The sequence below is a fragment of the Hippoglossus stenolepis genome, chromosome 4, assembly GCF_022539355.2.
Source record: "Hippoglossus stenolepis isolate QCI-W04-F060 chromosome 4, HSTE1.2, whole genome shotgun sequence".
Taxonomy (NCBI): Eukaryota; Metazoa; Chordata; class Actinopteri; order Pleuronectiformes; family Pleuronectidae; genus Hippoglossus; species Hippoglossus stenolepis.
In genome coordinates this window covers 21486021-21505411 of record NC_061486.1, presented here as the reverse complement: position 1 = coordinate 21505411, position 19391 = coordinate 21486021, and the positions used below count along the sequence as shown (strand labels likewise).

Here is a 19391-nt window from a genome sequence, read left to right as displayed (position 1 = left end):
TGTTAGTGCGGCTCTTTTAGTCAATTTGCTATAGTGGAGGTGTTTAAGAGTCATTAAGAGACTATTGTCGGGGGAGCCGGCAGACGTGATCCTCCAGGGTGATGTTTCTTTGGAGCTGTCCTAAGGGGGTTTGTGCATTGTATCTGTGGGTGTAACCTCTGGGGCCTGTGTTCCACAAAACGTGGCTCCAGCTGCCACACCACTGGTTTTGAGCGAGTTCATTGGGGTGTCCGGGCAGAGCACAAAGGTAAATGTCATATCCTTGGTAGGCTTGGGTATTTTTCCCACAATTGATGACGTTACATAAGTCAAAGGAAACTACGGTGGTGTGGTCAGAGTGAGCAATGATCTGGATTTTAGCCTTGTGGGGGTCCTTTTGTGGAATTGATATTTGCCTACGGGCCCGGTGGTAAGCTGGCACTGTAGTGAGCCGGGGGTTGGGTGTGTAGTTGGTCGGGGTGGAAGAGGTGAAGTTGTCATTGGATGAGAGTGGTTGTGGAGACATGGAGCCCAGCTCCCATAGAATGAAGGGAACCATAAACACAAAAGTAATTAGTATAGCACACGCCAAAAACTGGCCATTACCCCAGGTGCCCCCTCGGCGCCCAACTTGTAGCCGTTGATACATATACATGGTGTGTATGCTGAGGTGCGTAGCTGAGTTTAAAGTAGAGTATACAAGCTTATATTTGGAAATAATCAAGACAAGACATACAGGTAGACCCTCCTTTTGTGGTCAACGTATTACTTTAAAGGGGACATAGCATGCCCATTTTACTTTGACCCTCACCCAATCACCCGGTTTTACTGGAACAGGAGTCTCCGTGGGGGTCTCGTCAGAACGTCTGGCAGCCGCCTGGACCTGTGCAGACAAGACTTCGGTAAGGTTAGTTAAAGCTTTCATGTAGTCAGTCAATTTCTCCTGACATACATCCAACCCGGGTCCATACCCAGGGTCTCGAGGAGGCCCTGGCATGGGCCGTCCTGTGAGAAGCTCATGTGGGGACAGATGGGTGACACCATTGGATGAACTTCTCATTGACATGAGTGCCAAGGGCAGTGCTTCAACCCATGTGAGTGAGGTGTTGTGACATGCTTTGGCTATCTTCCTTTTTAATGTCTGGTTTGCTCTTTCTACCAATCCTTGTGACTGGGGGTGATATACGGAACCAAATCGATGCGTGATCCCTAGTGCGGCTTCTACCGTACCTAGATGTTTGTTGGTGAAGTGGGACCCGTTGTCTGATCTGATAACTCGGGGAACTCCATACCTGGGTATGAGTTCATTTCTTAACCATTTAATCACTGTTTTAGCGTCCTCCCGTCGACAGGGTATTGCTTCGAGCCATTTGGTGTATCTGTCTACCATTACTAACATGTACCTATATCCCTGTACTCGGTGGTCAGCGCCCATATCTGTGAAATCAATGCATATTTCTTTGAATGGCGCATCCGGAACAGGGAAACTGCCCATGGTCTTTTAGGGTTGTGTACATTGCATGTATCGCATTCGTGTACAAAGTTCTTTATCAGGGCCACCATGTGTGGATGCCACCAGAGTGTTTCCATGTTCTTCTGAGTCTGTTTCTTACTGATGTGTGTAGGTCCATGGGCCTGTTTGAGAAGTATCTGGGCTAGTTTGGCTGGGACAGCTAACTGTCCGCTGTGTGCTCTCCATAGGCCTTTTACATCTTTCGACGCTCCATGGTTCAACCATTGACTGTGTTCGTATGGTCCTTCTTGTTCTTGCATGGTGGCAATGTCATCTTCGGTGAGTGATGGTATGGGGTCTTGTGATACTACCATCAATTGTTTCTGATATCCTCCTGCCTGTTTGGCCGCGGCATCCACTGCATCATTTCCTTGTGCGATGCTGTTGGTGAGTCTCTTGTGTCCTTTACACTTCATGACTGCAACTTGGTCTGGTCCCAAGACTGCTTTGATCAGTTCTTGTAGTGCAGCCGCATGTTTGACTGGGGTATGTGCGGCGGTCAGGAACCCTCGTCTGATCCATTGAGGTCCGTCCACATGTATGGCCCCATGTCCATAGGCTGAGTCTGTGTAGATGTTCACTTTTCTTCCTTCTGCCAGTTTCAAGGCTTCAGTGAGGGCCACTATTTCTGCTAGTTGGGCTGAGGCTGGCTGAGGGATGATGCCTGAGGTTCGAGTGGTATGTTTTCCTTCTTGTGTCTGTTCCACGACGGCGTAGGCGGCCACGTTTCCGTGTTCTCCTTTGTAGCAGCAGCCGTCGGTGAACAGTGTCAAATCTGGTTGTTCTAATGGTTTGGATTGGAGATCTTCTCTGAGTTTGATCTCTTTTTGGGAGAGGGCCTCACAGTTATGTGGGGCGTGTGTGTCCGATGTCATTCCATTAGCCATGTTGATGGGTTTGGATTCGAAGGTGATGTGAGGCTGTTTGAGCGCCTGGGAGATTTAGATTTTTCGGGCTGGTGAAAAAGTAAATGCTTTAGAGTTCAGGAACGCAGTGATGCCGTGGTCCGAGTTGAATCAATGTGGCTGGTCTTTGTAACGGCCTTTGTTAGCGCGGCCATGTACCTGGCGCATGCAGTTTGTCCTCTTTCTATGGAGTCCAGCCTGGAACTGTGGTACATCAGCACATTTCTGGTTCCCTCCTTTTTCTGAAACAGGACCGCATTCACCACCGCTCCTGTTTCGGGAAACATCTAAGTGAAAGTCTGCATCGTAATCAGGTGAAGCCAAACTTGCGGCATGGGCAAGCGCCTGTTTGGTGGCGGTAAATGCTTCTTCTGCGGCAACAGTCCATTTCAGGGGTGTCGTGAGGTTTCTGTTGCCCGCTGCAGCCACAATGTCTCTTAGAGGTTGTGTGAGGTCCACGTATCGTGGGACGTGGTTACGGCTGTAGCCAGTGAGGCCTAGAAAGGCCAGCATCTGTTGCACCATTGTTGGTTGTCCATGGTTGAGAATGGAGGTCCTTTGTGAGTTGGTGAGCATCACACTGTTGGCCGAGATCATTCTTCCTAAGAAGGTGATGTTCCGCCTGCAGACTTGGACCTTGTCTTTGTTGACCTTGTATTCACAGGTCGCCAATTGACGCAGTAACGCGTGCATGGTTTGGAGGCAGGTGGTGATGTTGGGGGCTGCCAGTAACAGGTCATCCACATATTGGAGGAGCATAGTGCCCTCTGGCCAGGTCATGTCTTGTAGGTCCTGTTTGAGAGCCCTATTGAAAATATCGGGGCTGTCTTGGAATCCTTGGGGCATCCTGGAGTAAGTGTACTGTTGTCCTTGGTACGTAAATGCAATCAGGGTGGTCAGTGTGTTCTAGGGCTGGGTATTGCCTACAACCTCACGATACGATACGTATCACGATACGGAGGCCACGATACGATACGTATCACGATACACATTACTTTTGAATAATGACCATGTCCTGCACAGAATTTACTACAACAGCTGTTTTTTATTATTCCATATAACAACAAAGGCAAGGCCTTAAGGATGCACAACTTACAACACTTAAAATTCTGGCCAACAAAGATCTTCAATGTTAAATAAAATAATTCTCCTTCAACTCTGAGTTATTAATAAATGCAAATAAAATATTCCTTAACTTTTAAACTTAAAATAGCCATAATACTCTGGTTTCACTTGACTTTAAGTGCACTTCCATTTGCTATAAGAATGTCCACAGCAAATCAGTTCTTTTATAAAGACAAAATTATAATAAAATAAATAAATAAATCTTTTTTAACAAACTTAAAATTGGCCTTGTACTGGCAACTAAGGCTAAACATGTTTTCAGATTTTTGTGCAGAAACACCAGTTGATCCATGTAGTGACATAGGTGAGTCTTGTCTTTTGGGAAGAGAAAATGTCTCTCCAAATAAATCTGCTAGAGCACAGGTAGAGTCCTTTCTTCTCTTGCAGGGTGGGGAAGAACAAGTTTTAGCCTTTTCTTGTTCTGGTACATAGTTCTGGTTCTTCTGAAGTCAGAACATAAAAATGTACTTATAACCATAGACTGTATATACAGCTTATAACCAAGACCACATAGCATTCATAAATACAAAAGATGAGTCTCAGTTGTATAGTTATATCATTACATTATACTGCACAACCTGCTGTACCAAAGTCAAGTGAAAAGGTTGTTTTGTTTTTCGGGCAAAAAAACACTTAGTAAACTAAGGTTAATTAACCCTCACCTGAGAAATCCGCGCTGCCTCTGCTGCCACGGTGGTATACGTGTCCTGTCTTTGGTCTTCTTCCAAGAAGGGCAACGCTTTAAAGCATGGATCTAGTGCTGAGGCGATGCACAGAAAGGATCTGTCGCTCACGTATCTCTTCCCAAGATCCCCGGATATGGTGTTTTTAATGTCCCTCGTAGTCTGTTGCTTGGACATGAGCGCTGTTGCACAGCTGGGCATGCAGCGGTGCTATAACAGACAGCGTAGGGGTCTTTTCTTCTGACATAATGAGTGTTGCAACTTTTAGCGGCTTCAGGGCTTTAGCCATATCTTCAGCACAGGCCAGGTCCGCTTCAGTTAAGGTCCACAACTCCTTGGCATTCTTCCGCACCTCAGTGGAGAGTAATGCTGCGCAAATTGCGGGCTGCTGCTCTAAGAAGCGCTCCAACATATCACAGGCGCTGTTCCATCTCGTAGCTACATCTGTCATGAGCTTGTGTTCGGGGAGATTAAGTAGCTTCTGCTTTTCATTCAGGACATGGCTTGCAATTGTGCTTTTCCTAAAAAAAAGCCACGATGCTGCTAATTCTTCCCAGTAGACGGGAAACAGTGGACGTCTTGAGTGCACGTTGAGCGGCCAAATTCAGACTGTGCGCAAAGCATTTCACGTGCACTAACTTCGCCAATTGTGCCGCGATTGTCATATTAGAGGCATTATCTGTCACCAACACAGGATCCTTGTCAACAAGCATTAACCACGTCCCGTAGCAAATCTGCAATATTTGACCCGGTGTGGCTTTCAAACATAGCTCTGGTCTGCAGGACGTGTGAGACCATTTCCCAGTCTGGAGAAATATGGTGGCATGTGAGAGTTACATATGACTGGGTTGCTCTCGACGTCCAGGCATCACATGTAATGGCAACTCTGTTTGCAGAAAAGATCGCTTCAGTGACTTGTTGCTTCACATCTGCGTACAACTGGGGAACTGCAGTCTCTGTAACGAACCGACGAGTGGGGATTGTGTAGCGTGGCTCACACCCATTAAGCAGTTGCCTGAAGCCTTCGTTATCAACAACACTGTACGGGCGCAAGTCTTTACATATAAAGCATAAAAGTGCATTTGTGATCTTCTTAGCCCGTTGAGGGAAATTTTGAGTTGAAAGCCTCATTCAGGGTTGGTTGAGACGACACACGTTGTGTAGTACCTGTTACTAGCGGCTGATCAGCGTGGTGTCTTGTCATGTGAAGACGGAGGTTGGTCGTGTTGCTGCAGTATTTTACTTTGTTTCTGCATAGCTTGCATATTGCATGACTCATGTCCAATTCCCGACTTCCTGGTGTCTGCAAAAATCCAAAATGCTCCCATATCTTTGCCTTGAGTTTTACCGGCGGTGGAAACAGTTTTCTACTGTTTCCTTCCATGTTTGTTCTGGGTTGAGACGTGTGCTGTTTTTGCCTAAGCTGCCACCTATTGGCTTCATTGTGCACTGCACCATAGGTGATGTTTTCGTTTTCAAAACAGCAATCACAGCATTTGATGCCGTATCGATACAGTAGCATCTGCATCGATGCGTGCATCAGCAAGGAGGACGTCACGATATATTGCCATATCGATTTTTTGAGCACAGCCCTAGTGTGTTCTCTTCCGTGATCCCTGTCCAGGTCCTGTTTTTCGCAGATGCCAGTGTTCTGACCCTTGTGGTGAATTTTCCACCTCAGTCCACAAGGGGAAACAAAAAGTTGGGGGGCATGTGTGGGGTTCCAGGCGATAGAAAGGGAGGTCTTCACCATAGGCCCCATGGATCTAGCTTCGTATCCCACCCCCATGGCCAGTGTGATGTGAGGTGCTGCCTCGTCCTGTAGTGCATACCAAAGACTTTGTTCTTCTGAAAGCTTGCAATGTGCAGCAACTCCCTCCGGTCCGACGTAAATGTCAGTGACTTGTATGGTTTCAGTGTCACCCTCCTTTTCTTCCTCCCATCCATCCTCATATGTCTCATCCATCTGTCGCAGGTAGTTGTATGTGCAGTGTAAGGGGTCTAGGGGTGGGTGGTAAGGGTGTAGGGTCATGAGCCATGGCTTCCATTCCATGAAACACCGATGAATTTCGGGTGTGTCAATTTGAGGTGAGAGGAGTCTTGTCCAAAAAACTTTGGTGGTCGGGACATCCGGGGTGTATGAGGGGGCCATGTACAGGATTCGGTGATGGAGGGGGTCTGGTGTTTCCTCTCCTGGAATGTGAAGTCGGAGCCCGTCTTTAGTGCAGTAGATGGTGATTCCAAATTTGGAGAGAAGATCTCTTGCCAAGAGGTTGACTGGACAAGATGGGGCGTGGAGGAACTGATGTTGGGTTTGTTGGTTTTTCATCTGTACCGTTAGTGGAAGGGTATATGACTGTGACTGTTTCTTTCCTGAAAAGCCAATGACAGTGAGGGATTTGTTCGAAAGTGGGTACTGGTCTGTATTTATACATGATATTGTTGCTCCCGTGTCGACCATGAAGGGGATGGGCTCTCCATTGATGTTACAGGTCACTATGGGGTCAAATTCGGGGGGCACAACGTGACCTGCTGTGGACACTGGGCAACTTCATTGGTCATATCCGTAGCCGTATTCCCAGGCGGAAGATGGCATCTGGTGTGGTTGCGGGGCATGCCTCTCCCTCGGCCTCGTCCTGGGGGGCCTCCGTGCTGGGGGCCTTGTCCTCTGTAGGGGACTGGTGTTCCTCTTTGTCCCCCATGAGGGCAGTCTCGGAACCAGTGGTCAGGCTGGCCGCATATGAAGCATCCGGTATTGGGGTTTCTTCTGTTTTGACCTCTGTACTGACCACGGCCGCACCCTCGTCTTGGTCGGAACGGAGGGGGACCCTGTCCCCACTGATCGTAGCTGGGAGGTGGGGGCTGCAGGGCGACCGGGGGTTGATTGACTCTTTTGGTTTTCATAGCCTGTGCTACTGCCTCTGCTATTTCCAAATGTAATCCTGACACGGCCGCCATTTGTTTAAGGGGCTTGTTTTTCTTGTTGCTGTTGACGTCATGCCTCTTCTCTGCCAGTTGGGCCTTTAGTAGCTGTCTGGCGAGAGCCTTGTCCTCGTCGGCCTCAGTTTTTTCCTGTCGCCGATATTTGGTGAGATTATGTGCCACGGTGCGTCTCCAGTCTGGTTCGGTCTGGGTGTCCAGGTTAAGGACGTCTTCTAGGTTTTCTTGGACTGTTTCAGGAAGCCCACTCACCACCTGGTGGCACCAGAGAATAAGGGTGGTGTCTGATGCGTCGTGTTTGGTCCCCATTGCTTCCATCCAGAGTTTGCTGGCCCTGTCCAGGTAGGTGTTCAAATCTTCCCCTTCTCTTAGGGTGATGGAGCCTAAAGCCCGTGGGTCTAACTGTACAGGGTAAAGGGCCCTCATGGCATCCTGCAGCTGGCCTGCACAGGTCGTCAGGGGGCTTCGGTTGGGGGAGTCTGTCAACCCTGCTGCAGTCATTATTTCCTCACTCGTCAGTGCAGGCCGCCCCTTCCTCCAGGTTCACACCCTAATCCCAGATTAGGTTGCACAGATGCAATCTATTGCATGAATCGTCTGTCTTTTCTCCAATCTGAATTAGTTTTAAGGGTTCGTGCGTCACAGACTTTAAGTGTGGCGCCCGTCCCGCTCAGGTCCCAGACCTCGCTTTTTACCTTGTTTCTGTTGTGCCAAGACAGGGTCCCAGAACCCTCACAGGGTCCCAGACTTTCTGGTCAAAACTTCTCTTCAGGATCACGTCGGGGTCACCAATTTTTGTCGTGTTCTTTTGTCCCGAGGTATGAGAAGAGCCGGTCTCGGTTTGGTTCAACAAGTATTTATTTAGAAGCAATGAAAAGCTATGGGCACTCAACGCACAGCCCCGGCCGTCTAATAGCACGGGGTAGTCTAGAGTCGCACCAAACGGACGGCGGGTGCAATATTTATAATGAGGGGGAGTCACCGTGGTTTAGACCTTGGCTATCCCTTGCTGGTGCGCAGGCGTGGTCCCCAGCCTATTGGCACTGGAATCCGCAAATGATGAGGAGCCGCTCCCAGGTTCGCCCCTCCTTTGACAGTAGCTGGGAAAATCTTCACATTCTGACAGTGTTTGGTTTCATGTTTTACAGACAGGCCTTCAGCTGAAGCCTTGTGGGTCTTCAGTATTTTTGCAGATATGGTGTTGTTGTTCATTGGAGTGAGAAACCTTGCGTTCCTGCGCTATCGGCTGTATGTTCTGTGTGCGTAAGCATGCGCATTTTCTAGACAAAACAATGCCTTTCCTATCTGTCCTTCAGAACCTAGTGGCAGCTGCTTGAATTCTTTCTAAGGGTAGGTCACAGTTTCTTAATGAGCACAGTGCATTCATGTATGTGTGATGTTGAAAAAAGCTAATGGAGTTTAGGCTGTAATATAGTAAGTTAGGTATGAGAACAAGTTAAAGTACAGTGTATTGTATGCCACAGATGTACAGTCTCCACAACAGGCATTATCAGGCAGGTGCGAGACTGAACTGTGATGTGACGCACATACACACACTAACCAACTTCAAGATTAAAACCAGCCAGCAACGGCTACTAAAAGTCACTATGTGAAGGCCACACATTCTCCACATATTCAGCCCAAACTGCCCCTGCCCCCACCCCTGTCTAACATACTGCATTTGTTTAGAGTTCAGTTTCATTGCCATCTTCCGGGCACACACACAAAGAAAAACATAGATTTTAGTCTTAACACTACTCTCTTCATCGATCTCTTCTTTCCTGAATAAATCCCTATAAAATTCTTCTACCCCTCAGCTATCCCTACAAAATCTGTGATCTTCTCTCCATCCTTCCCCTCCACTTGTTCTAAATAATTCCTATTCTGCTTCATCTTTTTATAATCTTAAAAAAAGCCTGTGCATTTCTCTCCCTCGATTGCATATCTCGCCCTGCTTCTAACTATTCCTCCCTCGCACTTTTTCTGTTCCATCTCCTTCAATTTGTCTTTAATCCTGATATACTCCTCTGAATCATAGCTTGTGCCATCATTGTCACGTTCTCTGTTCCCTCCACCTCCACTTCCACCGTCAGCTCCTTATTGTACTGCGCTGTTCTCTCCCCTCGTTGCTCCATACACCTATTTTTCCTCCGTGGCTCGTTTCACCAGCAGTGGAATTGTTTGGTCCGCGTGCCCTCTCACTGTCATTTTCCTGTCGGTTTTCTTTCTCTTGTTGTCCGTCCTTTACTTCAGTTCTTTCATCTCCTCCTCTTGCTCTGTCCATGTTTGTTTTTACAGCTGTCTGCTCCTTCGCGTTTGTTGCCATGCTGTCCGTCTTTCGAACTTTCCCCCAAACAGCAAAAGCTGTTGGGGGATTGTTGAAAATAATAAACTCTACTTTTTTAACAAACAAAAAACTATCAATACATTGATGTAGAAACTTATTTTACTTGTGAAATAGACACTTAAGTTTTGCTTTTTTCACTGCTCTTGCCATCTCATTCTGATGACCTCAGTGGGCGTGTTCAGGCCTGTTGGTTTGTTGTTTTTGTTTGTTATTTTTGGTGCATAAACATGATTTGACTTCGTGTCTTGGGTACACGTCCATGTCCGTCTGGTGAGTAACAGCATAGCTGGGGCTTTACCTGGTCATTGGTTTTGTGTTTAAAACACCTATCATGAAATACATGAAGACTAGGGTCCAGAGAATGTAGTTAGCATTGGTTAGGCAGATAGGGGAGAGGTATTCCAAAGGTGAATTTTAAAAAAAAAAGGTTTTATTAAATAAATAAAGTTACACCAGGTTTTAAACTGTTCAGTAAGCCTGGCCTTAACTGGAGGGCAGTGATTTAGTAACTTGGGATTGGATTGGCTTTGTCTTCACCAGTTCATTATCTGGGTTTGTTCTTTTGAAAAGATGGCTACCATGGAGGATTTTGTGCAGTGTCCAAGTGTGGAGGTGCTAGGAAAATGTACCAAGGAGCAGTTGCTAAAAATTACAGAGCATTATGAAATGGAGCTTCCTAAGAGGGTTCGTAAGGAAGTAATGCACTCCATTTTAAGGGCCCAGTTAGGACATATCGGTGTTTTGCCAGTGTTTTACCCTTCTGTCTGTTCCAGAGATGAGGTTGTAACTGATGAGGAAGTAGCTGCCAGACCAAGGTTAAAGGGTAGTACAATTTTTTTCTTTCTGACTTTGGTGACCTAACATTTGAACAGAAGAAAGAAATTATGTTGCTACATCACCAATAGGAGAGTGAAGCACGTGCACATGAAGAGCGGGTTCATGCCAGGGAGCAAGAATGGGAGTTTGAACGGTTAAAGGTAACTACTAAGCTGCGTGAGGCTGAACTACAGCATGAGAGGTACAGGTTGGATCTGATTAAAGAGGGTAAGTTTTCTCCAACAGTGTCCACAGATACTTTTGATGTAGTTTATAATTTAAGGTTACTACCAAACTTTTGTGAGAAGGATGTGGATACTTTCTTTAGTCTTTTTGAGTGAGTTGTGTGCTGTATAGGGGAATGGGTATGCAACTGTTTTCTGCTCCTTTGCATCGTTTTTGGTTGTCTTGCTCTTTAGTGAAGGGGGAGGTGTCCATGGGAGTCCGGCCATCATTACCTGTTCCAGTAGTGGCAATCATCCTAGGGAATGATCTGGCTGGCAACAGAGTATGGCCTGATCTGCTTCCTTCACTGGTAGCTTGTTCTACACCAGTAGTGAGGGAACTTGCTGACCCTGAGGTATTTCCAGCCTGTGCAGTAACCTGAGCACAGACTGGTAAAGAGAAAAAAAAATTAAGTTATTTCTGAGGATGTTGTGTCGCTGCCTGTTGTTCCTTTGTCTGTCTCTCGTAGTGATTTGATAAACCAGCAGCAAGAGGATCCTTTTCTATGGGAGCTTCTCTCTCAGGTGCGCCCTGTAACAGCAAAGGTGGGTAATTTTACCCAAAGGTTAAATTCCAGTGGTCAGATCGATGTCAGAAAGCCTTTAAAGGGGACATAGCATGCAAATTCCACTTTGTTAGTGCTTCTACACGTTAATGTGGGTATCTGGCATGTCTACCAACCCAAAAACTCTGGGGAAAAAAACCCTCGCGCATTTTGTTATGGTTCCTCTAAGTCAGAAACGTCATGCTTGAGTGACTCGATTGAGCTTCCTGGGTTTTGTGTCATAACAAGGCACTGGAAGTCTCCCTACATGGCCTTGGCCCACCCCCCACCTCACATTTAATTATGTGATTGGGAAAATTAAAACTCCAGGACAACAGAAGGGGAATACAAAGTATGGGATGCATATTTGATAATTTATATCGTATAAAATATGTAATTTATATCGTTTCAAATCATGGGGGGAGGGGGGAGCTGGCTCATTAGCATTTAAAGGAACAGGCACTCAAAACAGGTCACTCTGTGGAGGGCTGTTTTATACAGGGTAAAAAGGGTGCTGTTTTAAATGATCCTTGTGGTATTTTGACCAAAGTATGTTACAGACATTTCATTAAGACCCCAAGGAACCATATCAACTTGTGGTAAAATGGGCATGCTATGTCCCCTTTAATGATGTGAATGATGTTTTACCCTGTTAAACGTTTTTTTTTTGTAGTACTTTTTCTTACTCTTGTTGAGGGTTAAGGGCAGAGGATGTCACACCTTGTTAAAGCCCTATGAGACAAATTGTGATTTGTGAATATGGGCTATACAAATACAATTTGATTGATTGAAATCTTTGCTAACTTGTGCTCCTCTGCTTGCAGCTCCACAGTTGGAGAAGCTGTGTTGTTGGCCGGTGGATTAGGTATCGGTAGATAGGTACTTTAACATCCTGGTAAGCAATTCAAATTTATTGAGTAGTTGTTGATCAGTAGTGTGAAATTTGTGAAGCGTCCAAGAACATGTTGCATTTTGATTTAAACATACTTATAGTTAATACTTCACCAGTGGCACGGTCCTTTGCACTCCACCTATAGGACCCTGTTCTTATGGAGGGGGTGTGACAACCCTGGAGTTGTCCTGCTGTGGTGTTGTGCTTGTGTGTGTTTCAGGAGTCAGACCTTAGTAATCAGCAGTGATATGGCACACCTGTGCTGACCAGTATATAAGAGGGCTGTACACTGGGCTCTCCCCTCTGTCTGCTCTCTCCTTCACCAGGTCTACCACCACATGGACATGGCAGCATGGCGGTTGTGTGATTCTTATTTTTATACACACACCCACACACTACAGACAGAACTGATTACCATGTTTACTTTAAGTTAGTTTTCTTTGTAAATACTTCAACTGCTGCAATTTGTGACCTTCCTCCTTTCTTGTTACACAACAAGAGCCAATGTTTAACAATTGCAAGGAAAAGAAATCCTTAGAACATTCAATCATTAACTTAAGTAATGTTGTCGAGGTTTCATTTACTGTATTTCCCTTGATACTGAGTAAACTCCCTGCTCTTTCCACCCTCTGCTGTTTGCAAAGAGAAGTGGAAAAAGCTTACAGCACCTGGTATTTCCAGGCAGTCTCCCATCCAAGTACTAACCAGGCCCGACACTGCTTAGCTTCCGAGATCTGACAAGATCGGGCGTGTTTTTTTCTTTTATCAAAAATACATTGCATGTTATACTTTTTTTACTACTCTCCCTTCTCCTATATACATGATTTCTGACTTGTCTATGTTCATTCTTGCCCCTGATGCCCTACCATACAACTCTACACTGTCTAATATCTCTAATATTTCCTTGTCCTTTACTGTTATTGTTGTGTCGTCTGCATACTGATATAATGTGCTCACCTTCCCACCTGGTAACTCTATGCCCTTGATTTTTTTCATTCTGCAACCGCAGTGCCGCTAAAGGCTCTGCTGACACAGAGTAAAGGCGAAATGATAGACAGCCTTGCCTGACTGACCTCTCTCATCTAAATTTGTCTGACATCCCATTGATTTTAACCCTGCTGGCTGCCCTATCATACATTTTCCTAATCCATCCTACCAACCTATGGCCAAAACCTACTTTTTCTAACACCCTGTATAAATATGTGGTCTACCCTGTCAAATGCTTTATTTAAATCTAAACGTACCACTATTCCTCCTTTACCTTCCTTCATGTGTGCTTTTATGTTTCTGATGCTACTTATTGTGTCCGCAATGTCCCTTCCTGGTATGCTGTAAGCCTGTGTGCTTCCCACCACCGTCCCTATTACTCCCTTTATTCTGTTGGCTAACACCTTAGCTAATATTTTATAATCACCGTTCAGCATGCTTAGTGGTCTGTAATTTTCAAATTTGTCCTTGCTTCCTTTTTATGTATTATTCTGACTAACCCTGTTGACATAATTTCTGGCATTTCTTCGTTCTCTTCTATCCATCTAAATAATCGATCTAACATAATATTTGTTGTCATTTTTGCGGAGCCCTTGGACATTAAATGAAAATATTGTTGCCATTGTTATTAGGAGTGCACGGATGTTAATTTTTTGTTCTTGGATTTACTTTTCTTATTAATTCTCTGCTGTCTCTCCCTGTTTTGCCTTTTCCTTATTTGAATTATTTTTGTCACCAGGTCCTTGTCTGAGTCGGGTGTTTGTGGAGCGAGTACCTGGGCTGCAGTCTCTGTAGGAGCCGCGCCGCTCGGTGCGTCTCGCGGAGTAAAAATCGGCAGATGTCTGCAGCGGCGTGCTGTCCCGTTCGCTGCAGTCAGCGCTTTTTTCGTTCTGGCTCCGTCTTTTTCGTTCCGTCATTGCCTCCCCTTGCTCCCTCGCTAGCAAGCTGACTCCCAGCTCTCCTTTTTTATTTTCTCCCTCCCGCTTAGCGCCAGGCCTCGGCGCACTGGCCGCGCCAGCCGCGTCCTCTTCATGCGCGTACTCCATATCCTCCTCATCTTCACCCGTGCTCTCCTCGCTCTGACTTACTTCCTCACTCTCCCCAGACTCATATTGAACCTCCTCTGCTTCACTTTTATTGCAAATACAGTCCTCCATATTATTTAAACACAGGCTGCATTTTATGTGCTTCCTGCTGCATTCTCTCGCGTAGTGCCCGTGGACTCCGCATCTGTGACATGTGAAGTCCGGGCATTCCCTCAATATATGTCCCGGCTGTACACACATCCTGCATACTCTTTCTTGCTTGTCATGGATGACTCTAAAGTATTCCGCACCCAGCGCAGTGTTAAATTTAGCTGAGTACGGCAGTGACTGAACCTGATTATTGAACTTTACCTTGAAAAATCTTGTCCCGTCTGCTACGTTTGTACTTGGCCACATCCGTCTCTTGATTGGTGACGCGGCCGAGACTTGCAGCTTCTCCAGGATCTCCCGATCTTCTACGTAGAACGGCAAGTTGAGAAACGACACCACCAGCTCATCGTTGGTCAGCTCCCTGGCGTGTACCCTAGTGTCCCCGATCTTAAATCCTTCCATCAGTCTCTCCTTCCCTCTCGGATGGCTCATTGTCATTTCACCGAGATGAAACGGCAGGCCACGAGTCCGCCGCAGAGCTCGCGCACACACTTCATAAGCTCCATCGCATTTACTCCTTCCATCTCCACATTCACCGTCAGCTTCCTTCATTCCTCTCCGTCCCGATATTTTCCAAACTCTTTTTTTTCGTTCGTTTTCAGCCTGTTGTCTTGCTCATTTGTCGTTATTCCGTTCCGTGTCCGGTCATTATTAAGGTCGGTCATTTTTTAAACAAAAGGCGCCCCAAAAACGGGGGTTTAAAGAGGGAAAATTCCCCCAAACAGTGAAACAGTTATTTAAACGAACTTAGAAAGTCTTTTCTTGTAGAAAAACAAAAGGAGAGGGAGGGTTTTTTTTTTCTGCTCTAAGATGTGTCTCCTCTCAATCAGCTGCAACACCACCCTCTGCTGTTTGCAAAGAGAAGTGGAAAAAGCTTACAGCACCTGGTATTCCCAGGTATGATCAGGCGTAGCTCCGGAGTTCTCACTGGCTTGGCCACAGCATGGAAGCCATGCCCTACGGAGGAAGACACCACCTCGCTTCTGCACCCTACGGTCTCAATTCCACATACCGGTGCAGCAACCTGGCGCTCGCCAAGATCGCCCAAGCCAGGAACACCCCTGCATCCGCTAATCCCTCCAACTACCCTGATAATCGGAGACTCCATCATGAGAAATATCCGCTTCATTAATGTAGTCACACACTGCTTTCCTGGAGCGACAACGCCAGACATCGGCAAACTTCCCGGACTCATTACCTCACTCCCAATGACTATTAAAAGAATAATAGTCCACGTCAGATCAAACTCCGCCAGCAGTCCGAGCTGACAAAAGCCGACTTCATCCGTCTGTTTGACCTGCTAAATAGCACTGGAAAGTCTGCTTTCATCTCGGGTCCAATTCCCACACTGGGTCCACACCAAGCTCGCAGGGTAGTCGCATGCTTGCAGGTAACCTGCAGCACACTGTACTATTTACACCTCGTGACTGACTATCTACATCACCTGCCACCCCCTGCTCTTCTTCTACCACTTTAAACAGTCATGCTTCCCATACTACCACTAGCTCCCCACTGTGGATAATTCCCAGTACTGCCCCCGGTACACTATCACCCACAGCTTCCGTCATTCCTGTCATGATTACTCCCAGATTAGACTCTATTTGCGATGATAGGCACGGTGTGAACCTCGACAATCTTCGCATGCTTCGCCGCACCTCAAATCTGGACAGTATGGACCTAACTCTACACATGGCTCTGATTAATGCTAGGTCTATAACCAACAAAACTTTTGTACTAAATTACTTTTTCACATCCCGTGATTCAGACTTTATGCTCCTGACTAAGACCTGGCTTCATATTGGTGAGTCCACAGCTTTTTATGAGCTTCTCCCTCCCTCCTGTACTTTTTTCAACTCTCCCAGGACCACTGGTAAAGGTGGAGGGGTAGCTACTGTATTTAAATCAATCTTTCAGTGTCGACAGTCGGTAACTGTCACCTATTCTAGTTTTGAGCTTCAGCTGTTTGAGTTAAATGCCTCCTCCCCTTTATGGCCTACATGTTTCATGTCAATGAAATCTGTGATACTTGTATATCAGATCATCTGCCAGTTTTATTTACGATTACTGTCCCTGGCTCTATAATCAAGCCAACTCCTCCTGCACGCTGCCGCCGTATAATTAATAGTCAAACTCCGTTGCATTTCTCTATTTTTAAAGACTCTGTACTCTATAACTTGGATTGTAGTGATGTTCTCAGTGCTGATGAGCTTATCTATCTTTTTAATTCAACCTGCACAGGCACTCTGGACTCTGTTGCTCCTTTGAGGACGAAACGCACTAAAGCACTTTCGGAGCCGTAGCCAAACTGCTCTACATGCGGTCTCAGACATGCATGTCGGCAAGCAGAGAGAAGGTGGAAAAAGGACAAACTCAGAATCATATGAAATCTTACAGAGCCGTCTATCTGATTACCAGAAAGCGGTAAAATCTGCAAAAACTACGTTTATATCTAACCTGGTCTCCAATAACTATCACATGCCTCAGGTTCTTTTTAATAATATCATAAACATATCATAAAAAAATTTCACTTCTTAGATTACCCTTAACTATGTCCACTGACCATCAACCCCCTATCCCTTCCATGCTCCCAGCTGTCTTTGGTCAATTCGAGCCCATATCAATATCCTTCCTATCTGAGGTGGTTCACCATCTGCGACCCACAAATTGCCCTCCGACAGCATCCCCGCTAGTCTTCTTAAAGAAGTCTTCGACATTGTTGGTCCATGTATTATGTCATTGATTAACACCTGTCTTCTCTCTGGTAGTGTCCCAGCTGCCTTTAAACATGCTGTTGTACAGCCCTTCCCTCTGTTCTCTCTAATTTCAGGCCCATTTCTAAGCTGCCCTTGCGGTCCAAAATCCTAGAGAAGGTATTTCTCACCCAGTTGCCGACATTTCTTAACAATAATGTATATAAAAGTTCCAGTCAGGTTTTAAACCGCATCACAGTACCGAAACAGCTCTTTTAAGAGTTTTTAACGATTTGATTTTAACTGTTGACTCAGGAGATTCTGCTGTCCTAGTTGTGACGACCCTCTTATTCTACCTGCCTGTGTGCCTTGCTCTGTGCTGGTGGGTGGAGCTACAGCCACCTACCTGCCCATCTGGGTGGGCCTTCCCAGAAAGCATAAAAGACTGCTCTTCTGGGAGGTTCTCTCTCTCTCTTTCTCTTTCTCTCTCTTTCTCTCAGCAGGGCCTGCTGCACCAGCCTGAACCTTCATCCTTTGTTTGGTTTGCTGCACTAACAAACACGCATCACACGACACTCTCACTCATCCACACACTTCTGACACAACTGATGCCCTTCATACTTACTCACCTCACTAGTTAATGAATATGATGTAAGAGTTCAGTTAAATAAATTACTTTTGATTGATAGATCTGTGTGTGATCTCCCTTTTTGTTGCCAGCCTTGAGCCAGGTGGTAACATAGTGCTCCTAAACCTGACGGCCGCTTTCGACACAGTCGATCACACAATCCTAATATCACGCCTGGAAAACATTGTAGGGATTAAAGGTACAGCACTCGGGTGGTTTGAGTCTTACTTAACAGATAGGAGTTTCTCTGTCCAACTGGGTGACTACTCCTCTGGGAAGGCCCCACTTACATGTGGGGTACCTCAAGGATCTGTTCTAGGCCCTGTCCTTTTCTCCCTATCTATATATCTATCTATATATATATCTCTATATATCTATATCTATATATCTATATATATATATATATATACGCTACCCCTAGCATCAATTTTTGGAAAATATGTCTCCTTTCACTGCTTTGCAGATGACATTCAAATATACTTGCCCCTGAGCCATAAAACTAAGACATCACTGCAGCCCCTGCTTGACTGCTTAAATGACATAAAATCATGGATGGATTCAAACTTACTCAAATTAAACAACTATAAGACTGAGGTTATCACAATCAGAACTGCAAGATGTGGACAATCTTGGGCCTTTGGCTCCTAATACTCACTCCACTGTAAAGAGTCTTGGTGTTCTTTTTGACAGGGCTTTTCATTTTGAAAGACAAATTTCCTTGGTCAGAGGTACATTTTTTCAACTGCGACAAATAACCAAGGTAAAGGCCTACTTCCCACAAAAAGACCTAGAGAGTTATCCATGCGTTCATAACCTCCTGTCTTGATTATTGTAATTCCCTGTATGTAGGCTTAGACAAACCTCCATTAAACGCCTGCAGCTAGTCCAAAATGCTGCTGGTCGCCTGCTGACTATTAAAAAAAGAGGGACCATATCACACCCATGTTGCGCCTCCTACACTGGCTTCCTGTTTGTCACAGGATTTTTTTTTAAATCTTACTTTTAAATCTTAACAGACTGGCACCGTCTTACTTATCCGAAACTTCTCTTTATGCACACTTAAGTTAGGGAACTGAGATCAGCCACTCAACTGCTCCTTGACAAACTTCAATCAAGGCTAGTAACCAGAGGTGATCACGCCTTCGCAGTAGCCGCCCCAAACCTGTGGAATAACCTAACACTTCACATTAGATCTGCCCATCTTTAACACACTTTAAATCACTACTAAAAACACACCTGTTCTCCCAGGCTTTCTCGAGTTGAGTACGTTTCATCGCAGCTGATTTTATTTATCTTATATTTTATTTATTTTACATTAATAATTGTATTTAATTTGTATTACTTGCACTATGATGTATTCCTTTTTTTCTGTCCTTTTGTTGTAAAATTGTTTTAAATGTGCTACATGAATAAAATTGACATTGAGGCAGTCTCCCATCCAAGTACTAACCAGGCCCGACCCTGCTTAGCTTCCGAGATCAGGCGTGTTCAGGTTGGTATGGCCGTAAGCAAAGGACTCAACTCACAATACCTAATTTATACATGTGAATAAATCAGGGGAAATGTTCAGGAAAACAAAATTAAGGTGCAATTTTGTCGTAATATTGCAAGGAAAAAAATCCTTAGAACATTCAATCATTTACTTCAGTAATAGTGTCATTTACTGTATTTTCCTTGATGTTGAGTAAACTCCCTGCTCTTTCATCCTTCTCTCCAAATATGACATTTTGAGAATGATGTGCTTATATGACATGAACAAAGTAGTTTTTTTATTTATAAAAAGTATTTTCCACGTTCACTCTCGTCCTTCAGTGATAATGTGAGGATTCCATATCCTGTTTTTCTTTGATGTTGAATCTTTTGTGCTCTTTCTAAGATGTGTCTCCTCTCAATCAGCAGCAACAGTACCGTCTGCTGTTTG

General features: G+C 45.3%; 1 protein-coding gene across 1 annotated transcript; it reads right to left on the bottom strand.

Annotated features, from left to right (window-relative positions):
• Positions 1-596: 596 nt before the first annotated feature.
• On the bottom strand, positions 597-14984 carry LOC124851640. The gene is made up of 2 exons (XM_047339619.1): positions 14354-14984; positions 597-862 (listed from the first exon to the last, which is right to left on the bottom strand). Exons 1-2 carry the CDS (start codon positions 14702-14704, stop codon positions 737-739), a joined length of 477 nt encoding a protein of 158 aa, XP_047195575.1. The 5' UTR covers positions 14705-14984; the 3' UTR covers positions 597-736.
• Positions 14985-19391: the final 4407 nt, after the last annotated feature.

Coding starts and splice junctions, on each gene's coding strand:
- LOC124851640 (XM_047339619.1), bottom strand. CDS start 14,704: ATGAAGGAAGCTGACGGTGAATGTGGAGATGGAAGGAGTAAATGCGAT. Junction 863..14,353: donor ACGGGACAAGATTTTTCAAG/GTAAAGTTCAAT, acceptor TTGTCTGCACAG/GTCCAGGCGGCTGCCAGACG.